General features: G+C 39.5%; 1 protein-coding gene across 2 annotated transcripts in view; it reads left to right on the forward strand.

Annotated features, from left to right (window-relative positions):
• The window catches only part of LOC121923885 (methylthioadenosine phosphorylase), a 38497-nt gene extending 20935 nt beyond the window's left edge, over positions 1 to 17562 (forward strand). For both annotated transcript variants that reach the window (XM_042454789.1, XM_042454790.1), the window contains exons 3-8: positions 748 to 806; positions 2478 to 2645; positions 5284 to 5386; positions 7034 to 7273; positions 15100 to 15222; positions 16967 to 17562. In XM_042454789.1, coding sequence (XP_042310723.1) covers positions 748 to 806; positions 2478 to 2645; positions 5284 to 5386; positions 7034 to 7273; positions 15100 to 15222; positions 16967 to 17005 — 732 coding nt within the window. In that variant the 3' untranslated portion in view covers positions 17006 to 17562. The remainder of the gene's footprint in view (positions 1 to 747; positions 807 to 2477; positions 2646 to 5283; positions 5387 to 7033; positions 7274 to 15099; positions 15223 to 16966) is intronic.
• Positions 17563 to 20080: the final 2518 nt, after the last annotated feature.

Raw genomic sequence — 20080 nt, forward strand, 5'->3', positions numbered from 1 at the left:
TTTCCGGGTTACGAAAAAAATCCATTTAAAAAAACTGTTCCGGGTTACGAAGGTTTTTTCGGGTTACGAAAAATTTTTTGGTGCTTTTCGGCGCTATTTCACACGAAATCGCGGCTTTTCCCCATTAGCGCCTATGGCTTTTTCGGCTTACGAAGTATTCCGGGTTACGAAAGCGGCGGCGGAACAAATTAATTTCGTAACCCGGGGTACCACTGTATTTTACTTCACCTGTTTGCCTGGCTTGTACCTGGAAAGGTATGCCCACCGCACATTGCTTCCTTTGTGAATGGACATCATTAACTGGGACTGTTGACATAATGAACTCTGGTCCCCTTTCTGCCTCCAGCTGATGACTATAAAAGGGAGACTCTGGGAGTCCCCACCAAATGCATGGTGTACCACACCTGTAACCCCCTTTGCTTTACAAGCTGCCAAACTATACTTACAGAATGTACAAAATCACTGGGTTGGGATTTTAGTGTTTTGTTTTGTTTTTTGTTTTGTGCTTCATCCCATATCAAATTGGGGCTGTTATATGGTGTACACCTATTTGAACACAACTCTATCAGACCTACATATGTAGGATTGTGGTACACTATTCATCATTGCTGAAATTTTCAAGAAGCCCTATTTCTGCCCTCTTGTTTTCATCATGAATAAAATTGCACTTAAGATTTTAGAATTTGTTGGTCTCATTTTATAATATTTCTTGGTATTCATGTGTGTTCTTTCCTTTTTAAATTCCAGCCCTCGGATGCTCTGATTTTGGGAAAGATAAAAAATGTTGATTGTGTGCTTCTAGCCAGGTATGTGAATTCCCCAAACAGTATTTGGATTAGTTGTGTATTAGGAAATATATGATACATTTGTCATAAATATATGAATCTAAACAATCAGACATTTTAAATATGCAATTACATTAAGAAATGTATCAGGTATTCAGGAAGTTTCTCAGTTACTAGGGTTATACAGTGGATCCTTGGGGTTTGGTTCCAGGACCCCCCCCCCCCCCCATGGATACCAAAATATGTGGATGTTTAAGTGGTGTCCCTTACATGAAATGCCAAAGTCAAGGTTTGCTTTTGGAATTTATATATTTTTGAATATTTTCAAGCTATGGATGCTTGAATCCATGGATAAAAGGTCCATGGATACAAAGGGCCAACTGGATGGGTGTGATCAGCTTTTGTCCCCATTCCTGTCTCCAGCTAATGACTGCAGGAGGGAATGGACAATCTCTGAGAGCTCCCTCCAAATGCACTTTACTGACTTTCATTTTCTTTTGGACTTTCAAATTCAGTAAGTTTCGGACCCACATAGCTTGAAAAACCCACAAAAAATCAGTGAGTTGTGTTCGGTAGCGCAGTTTTCAGCTTAAGTTTACATCAGAAGGCTACAGTGTATGAACATAGCTAAATGCAAAGGCCAGCCAGTCTGCTTATATGACACCAAGACTACAGCTGCCATACTGGCTACCAGTATGATTTAGTCCAGTTTCAGTGGCTGGTTTTTACTGTTGAAGCTTCTTAACTTGGACAGAAGTTACTTGAAAAATTGCCTCCCCCTGGCTGAGGTCATCTGCTTGCCCAAAATCTGAGGTCATTGGCAATTGTCCTTCTTTCTTGTTGGACCCAAGGGCAGTTAAGCTCATGCCTATAAGGGAGATGGCCCTTTCAGTTGAGATCCCAAACCCCAGGAATCAGTTTTCACTGAGAGCTTGTCAGTTCTCTTTTCTGCAGTTCTTCACAAAAACATTGAAGCACATTGCCAGTTTTATTATTAATTTTATTATTAAATTATTATCTTTATATTTTAATTGAATCTTATCTTTATGACATGTGTCATTTATCTTTTATAAAATGTGTACATAATATTCTTATGCAATATGTTTTATATTTTACATAAAATGTACAAAATATATTATGTGATTTAATATTTTATTGAATATTTATTGTTATATTACAATAATATCATTGCTTTAATCTTGTACACCACCATGAGAACATTTTACCTTTAAAAAGCAGTGTTAAATGCATAAATGTAAAAGGAATTAAGAACTAAGTATCACCTTTCTTGAGTTTTTGAGATACTGAGACAAAAAGAAAATAAATTCCTGCAGGTATAAACTGTAATAAAGGTTTTTAATCCCAACTCGTTAAATTTTAAAATTTGAACCTAGAACCTCATGATTTCAACTGAGAGAAATAGCCTGGCATTGGATGAAATAAGGCTTAATTATGGTTTCTGAAGCAAAAGAAAACAGGGAGTAAACTTAATAGGGATACTTGGATTGAACCAAGCGTATGTATGCATTCCAGAAGCTTGATCTTGTTCACTTACCTAACCTTGTTCATCCTAATTGTAAGAGTTGACTTCAGGGATCTTGATCAAGGAAACATCCAGTCTGAGTAGCTTCTTGATGTGTTTTTCTAGTTCATATTCATTGTCCCCACCTCACTCTATCTGTCTCTCCATAGACATGGAAGGCATCATACTATTACACCAACAAATGTCAATTACCGGGCCAATATGTGGGCACTGAAGGAAGAGGGCTGCACCCATCTACTGGTGACAACTGCTTGTGGTTCATTAAGAGAAGAAATTCAGCCTGGAGATATTGTTATCATTGACCAGTTCATAGACAGGTAAAGGAAAATATGAGATCTTATGAAGCGATAGAGCAGATCATAACTGAACTAGATTGTGCTTTTCAAAGTATTCTGTGTGGATAACTTTCTGGTTGAATTCCAGAAGTCAACATCCATAAAGCTGTATTAAAGATTGCATTTTATTTTTTTTAAGTAATTGGAGTCCATTCTGAAGCCTCCACCACCACCACCTAGCCAAGCTCAAGACCACTATATGTACATTCAGAGAACATCCTGTAGCTTTGATGGTGGGGTTGGGGAGGAAACACCAGTGATTGCCATGGCTGCCTCCAACTACCTCCCAAAGCCACTACTCTGGGCTGTACAAAGCTGTATGGCCTTTTCAGCAGCCTAGTCTTTTTCATTTTCCTTCTCTCCCCAGCAAGGCAGACTCCTCTGAAGCCTGATACTGAGATGAGGTTGCTCGATTTCATTTTAAAGACCTGCTTCCATGCTCCCCCTCTCTCCCCACTATCCAATCTGGGGTTATTGCTTTTGATAGTCCTCCACAGAGCCTTAGTTGCTGGAGGAGTGGGAGGAGAGGTAGAACAAGGAAGCAGATCACCAAAAAGCAATCCAGCAACCCCATCCCAGCTTCAGGCATGCAGAGGCCAGCCTGCCTAGCTAGGGAGAAAAGAAATCTGGAAAAGACAAAGCTCCCGAAAAGGATACAGAGCTATCTGTGTATGCATAAAGCCAGGATTGGGCTGCTGGGTTGTTTTTTGATTAGCTGCTTCCATGCTGTCTCTCCTCCTATCCTTTCAACACCTCAGGCTCTATGGAGAACTATCGAGACCAATCACCCCAGATCAGGTAGTGGGGAGATTGGGAGCATGGAAGCAGATCACCCCAGCTTCCCAGCTGCCTACTTCACAACCCTGAGGAGCCTTCCTGCATTTTGTTTCATTTTCGTGGGGGGGGGGGGGGGTCCTGAGCCATGAATGTGGAGGTCTACCTGTACAACTTTCCGGAAAGTTTCCAAAGTCAAGGAGCTTAACAAGAATGTCCGCCCTTCTTCCAAGTGAGAGGAAGGGCAGGGGATCTCGCTGACCTTTGTTGCCTGTTTCTAATCCACAACTGTTCAGATATTCAATTTGCATAGTTTATGAGAGAAAGTGAATTATAACCATGTGAATTAAGAATACTTGTAATGGAAGGAGGGGGAGACATTGCCCCTACCGGGTGTTTTGGACTTTAATTCCTGAGACCCCAGTCAGCAAGACCATTGGGAAAGATTATGGGAATCTTCATTCAAAATATCTCGAGACTCCCTATTTACATACTTCACTAGGATATTGTTAGACTCTTTGTAGGTTTGCAAAATGTGTAGCAAATTTCCCTCTTTTTCTTCCCCCACAGTCCACCCTCAGTTTTATTTTGTCGAGTGTGTATATGTAGTACACAGGAAGGAAAGTATCCCCCTCCCTTTTCTCAGAAAATGCTATTACGGTAGTTTACTCATCAAGCTGAGCTTTGGGAGGGTGCGTGAGTCACACCGGAGGCTACATATTCTTATTAATGGACAGTTGTTCATTGCTACCAGCTGCAGAATGTCTCTTATTCTCTTTGTTTCTTTTCTACACAAAAATAGTGCTGACTAGGGTTGGGTACAGGAAGCAAATAACAGCTTAAGTGGCTATCTTTTTGTTTCAAGACACAATTCATAGTGCATGTTATGACCTATAAAGCTTCATATAGCTTAAGTCAAGACTGTATCACCTTCTATGAGCCTGCCCTAATCTTAAGATCTACAGAAGAGGGCTTTCTCTTGAGCCCTCCATTATCACAGGCATATCTGGTGAGGACACTTAAGAAGACTTTCGCAGTAGCTATTCCCAGTCTTTGGAGTTCTCTTCCACAAAAGGCAGGAGCACTGCTCTTCCACCAGCAGGAAAAATACATTTTTATTTAAACAGAGATTTGGTGATTAATAGGTTGTGCAGAAGCGTCTTTTAATATACGATGGGGAGGATGCTCTGCTTTTATCTTTATTATATTTGTACTGTTAGTGATATTTCAGTAGAATAGCTTATTTAATTTTTAAAAACTTTTTAATCACCAGGTTTTTAGCTATACACAGCTTTAATTTGTGCTGTAAGACCCATGGATTCCATTCCAGGCGAAGAGTGGCTTATAAAATAAACCAAGGAGAGAGGCAGACAGTTAATTTCCTGCTAAAATGGGGCAGTAATAAGAGGAGTGAAAGTTACCCAGCTCCAATTCTCCAAATTCATGCTAAATTCTTTAGAGATATTTTAAAAAGAAAATGGAAATTACTCATTCTTCTAAAATGAACCATTCTGACAAGAAAGTCATACTAAATCCCTGATCTGTTCTTTTGGTTCCAGCCGCTTCCTGTCTTTCCTGAAGGTCCCCGTTGCTTATTGCAATACAAATTCATCCATCATTTTTACTGCCCTCTCATCAAGAATCCATGTTATCATGAGCATCTGTGGTGAAAAGGGAACCCAGTGCCTGGGTGGGTTTTGCTCAGACTTGTCCTCAACTTTAGTGAGAAGTAGTAGTGCTGCTACTAAGACCTTCCTTGGAGTTTCAATCTTCCTTTCCTTTCCTGGATTCTCTTCTGCCAATGTTTAAGCTGTTTTCTGTAATCAGCTTTTCTTTTTCTTTTCAGAACCACCCAAAGACCCCTCACTTTTTACGATGGGAACCATTCCTGCCTTCCAGGTGTATGCCATATTTCAATGGCAGAACCTTTCTGTGCCAAAACAAGAGAAGTTAGTAGATCTTACCTTACTGAAGATTATGGCTTGGCTAGGGGTGAAGCAGCTTATGCATGATCAGAAAAAAAAATTCATGTGTGCATGTACAGTTGGAAGCATGGGCAGTATGTTACATTGTCCCCTGCTTTTCTTCTTTGCTGTATCTGGGGCACATGCTTCACTAAATGTTGTTCTCTGGGGGCTTCCCAGTCTTTAAAGTTGGCTTTTGGGAGAATGCAAAGCCTTTATTATAGCAGATTTTTCAGCAAATGCACCATCAGATGATCCATACACACTATATCAATGAGAGTTTTTCCATAAGAATCATTGGGTCTTATCTACTGCACAGTGAGCATTCATTTTATGAATGTGCCTTCTTTCAATAGAAACATAATCTAGGACTTCCAACTGTTTCTTCAGGCATGTCCTGGCATATCTGGCAGCTTTCAAACACTGTTTTTTGTGTTGTTGTTTTCTGGGTTGAATCTTTAAATGCTTTGAAAGTCTCTATTACAGATTTATTCTGCATTGCTCAATCTCCGATGGATAATATGTTCAATTATTTCCCCAATTTTCAAAGCCACACATCTATCAGCTTTCTAGTTGTACCATTTTTTCTCCAAGTGTATGCTATAAACCAGATCAACCCTGCATGAGTGTGAGAGATTTGGTTCAAAACAGAGCAAGCAAATCCTTAGGAGTGTATGGGGAATACTAAGCACATTACTTTGAATGCTGGCCCACATTTATGTTTCTTTGATATAACAAGGTTGTTCACAAGTTGAGCAGGGCTGGGGAGCAGGAGTAGGAGTAAAGGAGTAAGGTTTCTACAGGAGTAGGAGTAGCATTAAGAAAAAATATCTTAATCTGGAGTAGGACAAGTCGTAACCCCAGAATCACCACTGCTCCCCAACCCTGAAGTTAAAGTAGGTGTCTCAGTGGACAGTTGTTTACAAAAGATGAGTGATTTGTTGTTTAAGACTTTGTTGTTCAAGGATTGTACACTTCCAGCTTTACATGTTGCCCTTAGGACCCAAAAAAACACCTAAGTGACCACGTAAAGTTTATTTTAAGCTCTAGTTATGGGCATATTTTAATATAATTTCTTTGGGGTCCAGCTACAGTGTTTAGAAAATGCCATTACCATAACACATCTAAGCATGCTCAGATTAGTTTCTTTTTCACCCTTGTCTTGGGCATTACTTGTTTTCAAGCTGTTCTTCAATATGCCTATTATTGTTCTGTTATTTTCCCTTATTCCAGTCCAAAATGGAAACAGATCATTTGGTGGTAGTCTTCCACTACGGTGAAAGTAGTATTAGTTCATATATAAGGGGACTTAAAACCAAGGTGTGGATCCATGGCGTACATGTGGTTCCCATAGTCCCTCCCTGAATATAATTTCAGCTGAAAAAAGAATTTCTGTACAGTACCTAGAATCCCCAAGGAGTTGAGATTCCATCTTCATACCAACACCCCTTCTCCAGATTGTTACCAAAAAGACAGAAAGATAACAGGCTTCTAGTTTGGAGGTACAACATGTAGTAAGTCCTGGGACAGAAAATTGGCCTCATTCCCTTGCATTAGCCCATCCCAGTCTAAATGCCTTTCCAGAAGGAGTAATATATATATATATATATTCTGCTCTTGATGTATTTTCAGGTCCTTATGGATGTTGCAAAGAAGCTTGGGATCAAGTGCCACTCAAAGGGGACAGTAATCACAATTGAGGGACCACGTTTTAGCTCTCGGGCAGAGAGCCTAATGTTTCGCAGCTGGGGAGGTGATGTTATCAATATGACTACAGTTCCTGAAGTGATTCTTGCAAAGGAAGCTGGAATCTGCTATGCAAGTATTGCTATGGCAACAGATTACGACTGCTGGAAGGAACATGAAGAAAGTGTGAGTAGAATGCATGGTTAATTTTGGGGGCATGCATATTCTTAGTGCTGTTTCAGATTGTATTTAGCATCTATGTTTGTCACTGAATTGGTGAACTTAATTAAAGATTCAGAACACTGAATCTTTAATTATCAATCTGGACAATACGGTTGGCATGTATTTAAAAGAGGTGGTACCATAAGAAGTGAAAGACATCTGTTTCTCCTAGCATGTGCTTTTCCTCACCTACATATTTTGTGTTACACATAATTTTGTGATTGGTCACTAGAAGGATGAGAATTGAGCACCTTGAATTGGAACTGAGCACCTTGGTGAACTGCATCTTCTACAGCTTGAAATGGAATAAAGGAGTGGGGGTCTCACTGCATGTTTTAATTCACCCACCTCCAGAAGTTTGCATTATAATAGTCACTGTCATTAACATGCCTAATTACAGTTATTAGTCCCAACCAAAGGAGATACATTGAAACAATGGGAATTTGGTAAAGCAACATGATTGTTGTTGTTATTCAATGGGTTTACTCTAGTTACAACTAATAATTAGACTTGGCCCATAGGTTTCACTGTTTGTGCTTTCCGTTTTACATTTCCCTCATTGTTTACTTCCTCTTCCCTGTTTACTTCTTGAAGAATTTAACACTAATTCACAAAAGTTTATGCATTTATAAGCTTGGTTTCCTATTGGTTAGTCCCAATAATCAATTGTTGAATAGAGTCAACACGTAGATAAACGTATTGGACTCAATAGGTCTACTCTAGTCAGAATAAAATAAGATTTAGGGGTAAGTATGTTACTCTTTAAGGGATCAGCACTCTTTTTGTTTTTCTACAACAGACCAAAGCATGGCCACACCTTTGGAAATAATTTTTCAAACATAACACTAGGGTGGGGCATGGGATTTTTTAGGAGGTCCCCAGTCCAAATCATGTCCTTACCATGATCTTAGTTGTGGCCATGAAACTAAACTGTTGTATCTCACTGTCAGCCTGAAGCACACAAAATGGGGGTAATAACTACAATCAACCTTGCAGATTTATTGGAAGGAATGCAGAGATGAATGCTTAAAATACTCTAAAGCACTATAAAAAAGGGGGCAGGCAACTATGGAGGGCACAAGGGCCAATTTTGACACACACACACACACTCATAAGTGGTCTGGGCATGCCTAAAATAGGCTGCTGTATGACAAAATGTTATTTGTAAGTTCTTTTTTGGACTATAGGGTTCTTTGCATTATGCCACTCCTAAATCCCCTCCAAGAGCTGTTTTTGGCCACGGAGGGCAATTTTCACCTTCTCCTCATATATTTTTTTAACGAGGGTTCAGGAGTTTGGAGGGTCTGGGAGCCACAAAAATGCCCCTGGATAGTCTGCAACTTTCCCACCCCAGTTGAAATGATCACTCTTCTACTCTGAGTCACTTGAGAAATCTAGTTTTATAGAAGCTGGTGTGCATTTCAGTAATTCAGTCACTGCTGACATAATTTAATTAAGCCACACAGGCCAGATGTGAAAATCCTGGGTCCAAATATAGCATCTGTTCATGAGTGTATTTTGTGCAGATGGTTTGCAGAAATTCCTAGAAAGTTAAAAATAAATACAATATGTCATGTCACACAAATGTTTTTTGGTAGGGGAAATGATTTATCATGAAATAAAGCACCCCCCTAAAAGAATCAACTTTATACTAAATATAAATCTAAAGTGTCTGTGCCTCTGCTGTGTGTGACATTTTAAAAGACACTAGGCAAAAATTATCATGTTTCTGTTAATATATTAACTGTTTTTAAAGTACTTCTGATGTTACACCCTTTTTTTAAAGGGCATGCATTTGTCATCAGTGTTAAATTGGTCACACAAAATAAACATTACGTCATTGGTAAAATTATGGCTACAATCTCGTGGGTTAATCAGTTACTGAATAAATTCAAATAAATTCAATGGCTCTGCTCTAGTCAGGTCTAACAATTGGATTTAGGCCTGTGTTTGTAAGTATGTCAAGGTGTAGAAAAGCTCCTTTCTTGCACCACAACTCTTAGAATCGCCCAGGTAACCAATTAATAACACTTGGACAATTTGAGAGATCAAGTCCAAACAATACTTTTTCAACCTCTGGCAGGGATTTGAAAGCAGAGCCAAGTTGATAATAAGTTTGATGGGGGAAATGTTTGTTGTTATTGTTGTGTACCTTCAAGTTGTTTCTGACTTATAGTGACCCTAAGGCAAGCCTAGCATGTTTTTTTCGTGGCAAGATTTGTTCAAAGGATGTCTGCCATTGACTTCCGCTAAAGCTGATAGAGTATGACTTTACCAAGGTCACCCAGTGGGTTTCATGGCAAGCGGGGATTCAAATCCAGAGTTTCCAGAGTCCAACACTCAAACTACTACGCCACACTGGCTCTCCAGAGAGAAAAATATTTAAACCTAATCCCACTAGATTCCATCAATATCTTTAAATAATCTAGAAAAGTGCCTTCTTCCTGCCATACCTTCAGTGCATTATATGCCTCCAAAAGAAAATGCGCTTTTTTTTTTTTTTACTTGCTCTAGGATCAGAATTTCTGTCCTGGGACCTTTCCCAAATATCTTTGGAATGCCTTACTGTAGGAACTACCTAGGGTGTTATTACATGGGGCAAAACTGGAAGTTTAAAGTGGGGACAATGCAGGGTCATCCAGGGCTTCGGAACAAATTCGCAGCTGCTTTTCACATGACGCTGCATGCAATCAGAAGAGAATCTAGGGTGAATGTGAGATCAATCAGGAAATAAGTAAATTTGCAAAATCACCTGATTTACGTGTCCATTTTGCTTGCAAATTGAGTCCCTTCCCAGCCATGTGGAAAGCAAGATTCAGATGACTTCATTTCCCAGGGTGCTTTTTATTTTTTTATTTTTTTTATTTTTTATTTTAATTTTTTTTGCCAAAAAGGAAGAATTTTAAAGGGATACACACACACTTCCCTCGCTTTCCTTCTCTTTGCTGCTTTCCTCTTCTTTGCAGGCTGCAATTAAGGGAAGAGCTCGTGGGTGAAGGCAGAGAGAAAGCATTTTGAAAGTCCTCCTGCACAGGAGGCAGAAATGGAGGACATGCCTTGGAAAAGGAGGACATGGAATCAGGAAGGGTTATGGTCCCAGCCTCCTCCTTTCCCTCTCTCTCTCTCTCTCTCACTCTCTCTCTCTCTCGTGTGTGTGTGTGTGTGTGCGTGTGCGGTTTTAGGAGTTTGCAAACGGCAGCCTGATTCTGCCTTTCTCTGCAACACCTTTTGGGGCTTATGTGGCAAAGAGGATTCCCCTCTCCCCCCAGAGTATGTGTGTGTGTGTGTGTGTGTGTGTGTGTGTGTGTGTTCACGCGCACTTGTGGAAATGACACTTTGGAGCATGCTCAGAGAAGGTATTTCTAAGCAGGCAATGATAGCCAAATTGTCTCGTTTTGATAGCCAAATTCTCATTGTGCCCACTTTAATGTGGCTTTAACCTTTTGTTGTGCTCTGTGTGTGATAACCAATAGCAAATGGGCTTGCTTTTCTGGGATGCCACCACTTTAACCATTTTTGGGATGGAAGCACATAGGATAAAATCCCTAGTAAAGCCCCTAGTAAACTAAGGAGTAAGATTTGAGAAGAAGGGATTTGACTGAATGGAACAATGAAAAAGATGTCTTGATTATGGTGGGGCTTTATAGTCCTTGTTTAACCCACTATTTCTCATGGCTTGTTTAAAGTAAAAATTGTGGGGCTCCTTGTTGCTTTATTTCATTAATTCATTTGGTTTCTATCCCAGTCGGGACTCAAAGCAGTTTACGGGCTAAAACAAAACAGTATGCAGTACAGTATGAAATTTAAAGAGTATTAACTCTTAACATTTGGTAGTGGGTTCAGGAACCACAACAAGGAGAGGTACAGGTTGTGAATGTTCCTAAGAAAGAACCTGAAACTGTATATAATTGTAAAATAACAATCCGCACACATACACACACACATCCTTGTAAATGTGTATATTTAGATAGATAGGCAGACAGACAGACAGACACATGGGGGGGTGCCTTGGGATCATCTGAGGTCTGCTCCCAGGACCCCCATGAATACTAAAATCCATAGATGCTCAATTCCCATTAAATACAATGGCACTGTAAAATGGTGTCCATAAAATGGCAAAATCAAGGTTGGCCTTTTGGAATTCATATATTTTTAATGTTTTCAAACCATGGTTGGTTCAGTCCATGAATACAGAAGCCCAACTGTATTGTCAATACAGCCAGTTATTTGGAATACAATAAGATTATTTTATTCATGACTTTATTTTTTTATTAAAATATTTTATTTCGTATTTCCATTCCATATACAAATAGTATAACAAAGAAAATTACATAAAAACATAGATTCACACATTTCTTTCTCCATTCTCTCATTTCCCCACACCCCCCCTCCCTACTTTAATTTTAACTTTTGAATCCTTTTTCTTAAAATTCTGGAGTTTAAAAAGCTAAAAAAAAATTAGACAGTGTTTGCAGCGGTTGGGTTTTCCGTTTCCTTTATTCCTCTGAGATCACTGGTTGTAGAATAACTCCATTGTAATGAGCAAATAATGGTTTTGGCCTGATTGTTGGCATTTCATCATGTAAAAGTCATTTGAGATGAGTCAGTATCATGCAACTTAGTCCAGATGGTGTTCACATGCCTTTCTTTCTTTCTTTCTTTCTTTCTTTCTTTCTTTCTTTCTTTCTTTTTAAAGACAGTAAATATAAGAGTTTCCACGTGCATGCATGGCCAGTTTTGCAACGCAGCATATTCATCACAGGTTCTTCACATGTAGGCTGGCAGTATGTACTGTTTTAAATGAGATAGTATCTTTTTTAACGTTTTCTAGCCATCCTGTCATTTTAACATAAATGACCAGTTTGTCCAATTTTTAATAAATGCCGGCCAGGTCAAGCTTCATGGCAGGGGTATGCTGCCCAGCCGCCACCCGGGGTGCTGACCAGCAGGAAAGGGAGATAGCGGCACCAATGGTGGCCACAGACTGCTCCCTTCCTCAGAAGAAAAAAGAGTCCATGAAAAGGTTGTCCGCCACCTCCATGCTTTCCTGTTGGTGAGTGGGAAGGGGTGGCAAAGCTGTGGCCAGTTGTGTGGACAAGGGGATACTGCTGCCCCAGCTCCTTCCAGCTTTGGCCAGGCAGGAAAGTGAGGCTGTGGCAGGCAGCATATTCACATATTCTTTTCCTTCCATGTAGCACTGGCATCACTTGTCTGGTGCTGTTTTCCCTCACCCAACAATCGTGGCCAGTGTTTTGTCTTCCCCCCTCAGTGACTGGGAGAAGGGGGGAGTGACTGGAGGGTGTGTTTTCCCCCCCTTTCTACCCTCCCAGTGTGAATTTGAGTGTGATCTCTGGAGGGTCTCCCTAGCTTTATTTATTTTATGGCTGGGAAAGTCTTCCTTCTTTCCTTCCTTCCTTCCTAAGCTCATCTTTATTTTACCTCGTTTGCTACATTATTATTTTTATTAACTTGTATCAGAGTCTGCACTGCCCCCTATTCATCTTTCTTTTACTTTCCCTCACCTACAGATATCATTATCATTATTATTATCTTAATAACCTGCTTGGCATTCTCCACTGCCCCCTCCACTTTACCTTTTCTTTATTTGACCCCCTCTCTGCACACACCATCACGAGTCTTAATTTCTTATTATTTCACCTCACCTGAGGGCATTATTATTTTACTAATTTGTCTGGGCATTCCCTCCACTCTTCCCAGTTCTCCTTTCCTTTACTGTATTGCACTTGGGGCATTTTTATTAATAATTTTGTTCTACTTCATCTTTATTACTATTGCTGTTATTATTTTGCCTTGTACTCCCCACTGCCTCCTCATTCACATTTTCTTTATGCTACCTGACCTACAGGTATTATTTTAATTTACCTCTCCTGAAGATATTGTTATTGCTGTTGTCGTTGTTGTTGATATATCTATATTTCTATATTTATTTTGCCCAGCACATCCTAATGCCTCCCAGTTCACTTTTCATTTTGCCTTTTCTTCTTTCAGTTTATCCTCTCTTTGTTTTCTCTTCTCACCATACCTTACCAACAGGAATCCTTTCTGGGATTTCCCTTCTTTTTAGGGAGGTAGTTACTTCATCAGAGAAATATTCATATATGATCGTGTTAAAATATAGGCCCCATACAGACAGGCCAAAATAAAGCTGCTTCGGGCCACTTTGGAGGTATGCTGTTTAAATGATGCATGCATCCTAAGAGTCCGGAAGCTGCACCAAAACTGTGCTTCAGTCCTTAGTCATTTAAACAGCATACTTCCAAAGTGGCCCAAAGCAGCTTTATTTTGGCCTGTCTGTATGGGGCCATAGTCGCCCTCTACGTCTACCTAAATATTACATAACCCCATCCCGTTTTTGCCATCCCAGTGTCCTGTTTTTGTCTCAAAGAAGTATGGTCATCCTATACAATTGTCAGTGTGAATTTTGAGATAATGGGATACAGATGGACATAGTCACTCTGTGAATGTCTTGGTTAATGTGTGTTTATTGAAGAAAACTAGGAGTGGGGTGAGAAGGACCTGTTTTTAAAGATGCCTGTTGTGCCCGGGAAGGCGAATATGGTGGATAGGTCCGATTACTAGAGTGCAGTACTTGAATAGTATAATTTAATCAAAAGGAACAGACCAAAAGGAGAAGAAGAAGGGTAGAATTGTGTGTGAAACTTGAAAGTTGGAAGGCTGGCTAAGAGCGTTTGAGTAAAAGCCAAAGAGAGGAAACCAACTGTGATATCAGTGTAGTGATCTGCTTAAGACCTCAAATCCAAATGGAAAACTTGGATGATGCCCTCCCAGATCAGTTTACCAAATATTAAAAAGAAGAGATATGGTAGCAGTGAGGGCCCTCAGCCATCCTGATATCTGTTGGGAAGTAACTTGTACTGAGAATGTAAGAGTCTAATAGATTTCTCACTTGCTTTGCTGACAGTTTTATTGCCCAGATGGTGGAAGAAGCAAAAAAGAAATCAACTGTCCTGGACTTGTTCCTCATTAACTAAGAAGAATTAAGTCAGTGAGACAGTAGTAGTGGGTAGAAATGACAATTTCTTCTTAGGATTCATTGTACAGAGGAAGGGGGAAGCTGAGCGTAGCTAGACACATAACCTACCTGAACTTTAAGCAGATGATAATCTACGGAAATACTGGCAGAGTACCCATAATTAGAAGTACTCAAAGAGAAGGGTGTTCATAATGGATGGAAATGTCTTAAAAGTGAAATATTGAAGGCACAGTTCTGGATAGTTCCAATGAGAAAGAAAAGCAGGAGGCATCTGATGAAATGAGCATGCCTGCATGAAGCCATTTCACATGAACTGAGATAGCTAAAGAAGTTGCATGGGAACACCTAATTGTGTTAATGTTAGTTTCTAGGGCCAGGTAAACCACTTTCCAGGGTACAAAAGGAACCTATAGATGGAGTCTCAGATTTTCTATCTCCAGTTTATCTGAGAAATGATGGAGAACTTGAGGTCAGGGAAGCTGGAGCAAGCATTGCCCCTTTCTCTAGAAGGTGGGATGGGGTGGGGAGAGGATCTAGACAGCTCAGCCCATTCAGCCTAATGTAAATAGCAGGAATGGTTCTGGAACAGATCATTGCACTTGTCTATGAGCACTTGGATGTAAGTAAATACAATTCCATGTGATTTACTTCCAGGGTTAATGTGTAATATTGTAGCATATGTGTTCCTGTTACTTTAAAAAATGTTACAGATTTTGAACTATCATGCTGAAGTTACTCTAAGAGTGTTTTGAATGATGTCTTGTTGTATTTACAGGTGTCAGTGGATAAAGTGCTAAAGACATTGAAGGAAAATGCAAATAAAGCAACCAGTTTACTCCTGACTTCTATACCTCAGATTGGGTGCATGGAATGGGGAGAAACCCTACAGAACTTGAAAGTAATATCATTATTTTATTTTATTTGCTGTAGTTGTGTCCTAGGCCTTTTTCAAGACTGCTGTGTGTTCATTTAAATTGTGTGTATGCAAAGAAGATCAAGCCTTAATCCAATTGTTAGCCTCAGCTACAGGAGATTCATAGAAACAGTTGCTGAATGGTATCTCATCCTTTGTGTAAAATTGGACTCCTGATTGGATCTTGGGCCTGTTACAGACTGCCAAAATAAAGCTGCTTCAGGTCTCTTTGGAGGAATGCTGTTTAAATGATGCATGCATCCTAAGAATCCGGAAGCTGCACCAAAGCTGCACTCTAGTGCTTAGGAATGGAGTGTGGCTTTGGCGTGACCTCTGGACTCTTAGGACCCATGCATCATTTAAATAGCATACCTCCAAAGAGACCCAAAGCAGCTTTATTTTGGCAGTCTGTAACAGGCCCTGATTATAATTAATAATACCCGCAACAATAAAACAGAAATATCTGGCCAACCCCCCGAAGCCAAAAGCAGGAAAATGTCAGTGAAATAATGATAAAAGATAATGCTGATAAGGCTAATTTTAAATCTCTGGGGAAATTGTACTGTTTTTATCTGATGCCAGAAGTTTGTGAGTAGATATCAGAATGTCATGAGTAGATCAAAGAAGGATATTTCACCAACTGGGTGCCACCACAGAGAAGGCCTGTTCTTTAATCTGGTTGTATACTGTCTCAGCTGGGGATTCTGTTTTATGTTTAGTTGCCTAGGTTTGTAATTGCAACTATGTTGATTTTCCTGTTTAGATAATCAACTATGTTGATTATCTTCAACCTGCCATTATTTTTTCCTCAGCTGAATAGTGATTTCCCTTATTAGTTGCTGTCCAAGTTGCAGAATGAATTTGAGATTGTGTTCACCTTTGAAAGGCTGAATGTGCATTTATCTGGCTAGACACATAAAAGGCGATGTGTTTTGAGCCAGTATAGGTGTTAACCAGCAAGACAGGGAAATGAGAACATGCAAGGAGCCCTTGGGATTATTCTGGCCACATGAAAAAGAGTTCCTGTACCTTAAAGAAAGAAGAAAATTCAGCTAATGTTGCTCATAATATAAGCTATATCTACTAAAATTCATACAGTTAAGCTACAAAGCGTGATTGGTGCTGTTTTCCACATCCTGGTTCTTACTGGAAGAAAATTCTGCAGATTGGATATAGCACTATGATCTTCAAGTAGTGGATCACTTTCATTCTCTAACTTGTTTCATTGTTTTGGCTATTAAGTCATGGCAAAATATATATCCAACACAGTATGTATAGAACAGGGTCTGTTTGGAATCTGTGTTCCAAATGAGAAGTGAGCCAATTTTTTAAAACAAGTTCCCTAGCACATCTTCTCTCAGTCCATACATTATGAATAAATGCCCATCTTATGGAACTGTCTGTGTATTATTTTTCAGCTAGGAGAAGGCAACCTGGAGCCCTCCAGATGGTGATGGACCATAGTCCCTGTCATTCCTAGCCAGAATAGTCAATGGTAGGGGATGGTAGGAGTTGCAGTCCAGCATCATTTCTTGTTTGTACTTTAACAAATAATTAGCTACTATATAGTTATTTACAGTAATCATTTACTTGAATTTGGAGGAGAAGTTAAGGGGAAATTAGCAGACATAATTTACAACAGTTTGTAAAGCATGTATCTTGTAACTGTAAAAAGTCTTAAAAGATTTTGCTTATCAATTCAGCTTGTTTTTGGTGTTCTGTATTTCAGAGTACTGTACAGACGTCTGTTATACTTCCAAAACATTGAAACCATCGGAAGAAGACCAGCAAGAAGATGGATATTTCAAGAACATGATAACATCCTGAAAGAGTATAGTTAAAACATGTGATGTTTCTTATTCTTGTCTGCTGCTATACCTTTTGTTTTGCCATAAAAATCTTACAGAGGCTCAGGAAAGGACAGTTCCCACCAGGCTGGGCCTGAATTGGTTATAGACGTGACATTCCACAGGGTATGGATTTTAATTGCAGATATGTAATCATCATGTTTTATTGAAAGAGGAGAGAATATTAAGATATCAAGGGCTGTTTTTACCACTCATCCTAAAAATTGCCAGACAAAGGTAAGACTATTGTAGAGGCTCTTAACGTCTACAAATGGAAAGAGCCCTAAATAGCCCAAATCCAAATATTAATAGATCAGTTGCATTGTTAAGCCTTCTTTTAGTGATACTTTTTTTAAACATTTGAAGAAATTGTTTTTGATTAAAATTGTTTATGTATGTTTGATGCTCACATTTGCCTTTGAAAAAAGAACATGCTGCTGCATTCAACAAATAAAACCAAATGTAACCTCCTGCTGAATGTCTGGCTTATATGAAACATTGACTGTGTTTTATTATTTTGAGCCTATGGTTAAGCAGAGAAATTACTGAAGATCCTAGTGACATTAAAATGGATTTCCTAAATATTGGACAGCTCAAAAATCAGATTTAAGGAGATTTTTCTATACCCTACCACTCAATAAAGATGGCAAAAGTTACTTGTAATTTCTTGTGACATACATTTTACTGGAAAAGTGAAGTAAATCTCAACAATACTGCTTTTGACATTTGCATTTATCCCATTTACCAAGCTGAGGTTCTACTGAGAGTGTTCTTGGTGTCAAACACAGCTTCGCCTAGGATCAGAAAACATTCATCAGTTTAAATTGATTGGGGAGTTTTTAACACTAAAGGATGGCTCTGATCTTTGGGAATGGTGAGTGGATAATCTCTTCTCTATTGAGCATGGCATTCTCTTGTGGGGAGGGCAGCAGTTTACCATTATTGGGCAGGGCCAGCACTGGCAGGAATTGCCCCTTTTCTCTCCTTGACCCATATACTGCCCATAGAAAGACTGGTTGCACTTACCAGAGACCTGAAATTATAACTTTATTATTATTAACCTTATTATTAACCTTTATTTATGAAGCACTGTAAATTTACACAGCGCTGTACATACAATCTTTTTAGTTAGACAGTTCCCTGCCCTCGGGCTTACAATCTAAAAAGACATGACACAGAAGGAGAAGGGAGTGGTGGAGGGAAAAGGTAAGAGGTCCACTTTCAGGTGGTTTTAAATGTTCAGCCCTTGTTGGAATATACAGTACCTCTTTGATTTGATTTCCAATGGAGAGGGGTCAGTTTTAGTGGAGTATTTTTCTTATGTTGCTTTTTCCTTGAAAACTTTATTAACACGTACCTCTTGAAAATGTGCTGTTAACATTTCCATCCTCCCACTTAGCATTTAGTCTTACACTTTTAAATGTAAACAGGGTATTACATTGAGCAATTTTGGCAAAGGCAATGAGTCAGAATTTAGTTAAGGGAACGGGATAATATTCACATATTGTGTGTGTGTGTGTGTGTGTGTGTGTGTGTGTGGTTTCAAGTCACCTGTCAACTTAAAATGATCCCAAAACATCATAGGGTTTTCTTAGGTACAGAGATTGGAGCCCAATTTCTTTTACCAGGGTTGGATGGGTGAGTGAGAGCTTTGCACTGAGGACAGAACCCAGTGGTGAGGCAAATTGCCAGAGCTGCAATGTGTGTTTCAAGGGAGACATTCCCTTCCTGAACGTATGCAGAGCTCCACGTGAGTGAGCAAGTGAGTGAATGATCCAGCCAGTGAGTATATTCCCTGCTCCGTCCTCCCTTCAATCCCCCCCTATAACCCACTAATTTGCTCACTACCATAATTGAAATAGGCGTAAATAATGGGGTGTCCAGTGACGGTGAGATTACACTGGATCAGTTTCAATTAGTGAATATTTCTGATGTGGACAAGTTGCTGATAAGGAAGATAACTTTTTGTCTCAATCACTGTCCCTCTTGGCTGGTTATTCAGGGAGGAGATGCAATTAGATTTCAAATAAAACATATTAACATATCTCTCAGGGAAGCGAATTTTCCATCTTGTTTAAAAGAAGCACTGCTTAGACCACTTATGAAAAAGCCCTCCCTGGATCCCCTGGACCTTAATAATTATAGACCAGTTTCTAACCTTGCTTTTTTGGGGCAAGGTTATGGAGAGGGAATTCGCCTCCCAACTCTGGATGGTTTTGGATGACATATGCTTCTTTGACCTATTTCAAACCAATGGAGTGGAGACTGTTATGGTCGCCTTAATGAATGTTCTTTGTCTTGGCACTGACACAGGGAATTTCTCCCTATTGGTGCTTTTAGACCACTCAGCAGTGTTTGATACCATTGACCATGGTGACCTTCTGGGGTAATTGGGGATTGGAGGCACTGTGTTGCAGTGGTTCCAATCTTATCTCTCAGGCAGGTTCCAGAAGATGGTGATTGGGGATAGCTGGTTGTCAAAGAAGAAGTTGTTATATCGCATACCACAAGGTGGCATTCTATCTCCAGTGCTTTTTCATATCTACATGAAACCAGAGATCATCTGGAAGTGTGGTACAGAGTACTACACACACACACACACACACACACACACACACACACACACACACACACACACACATATATATATATATATATATATATATATATATATATATATATGATTTTATTAAGATTAAAACAGTACACATACAGGTATAGACATCCAGAATACTGTACTATCAATATGCTAATGGTACCCAAATATATTTCTCCATATCTTTAAAAACAGCCTCAGCTAAGGATAGTGAGTTTCCTCTGAACAAATTCCTGGAGGAGGTAATGGGCTGGATGAAGAAAAACAAACTGAAACTGAATCCAGCCAAGACAGAGGTGCTTACTATTTGGCAATGTGCTCTATTTCATACTGGGAATGCACCCTAAGGGTCTTAATCAGAGATTGGAAATGTGTCATCCGGTTCTAGAATGGGTTTATA

This window comes from Sceloporus undulatus, chromosome 2 (assembly GCF_019175285.1).
Source record: "Sceloporus undulatus isolate JIND9_A2432 ecotype Alabama chromosome 2, SceUnd_v1.1, whole genome shotgun sequence".
Lineage (NCBI taxonomy): Eukaryota > Metazoa > Chordata > Lepidosauria > Squamata > Phrynosomatidae > Sceloporus > Sceloporus undulatus.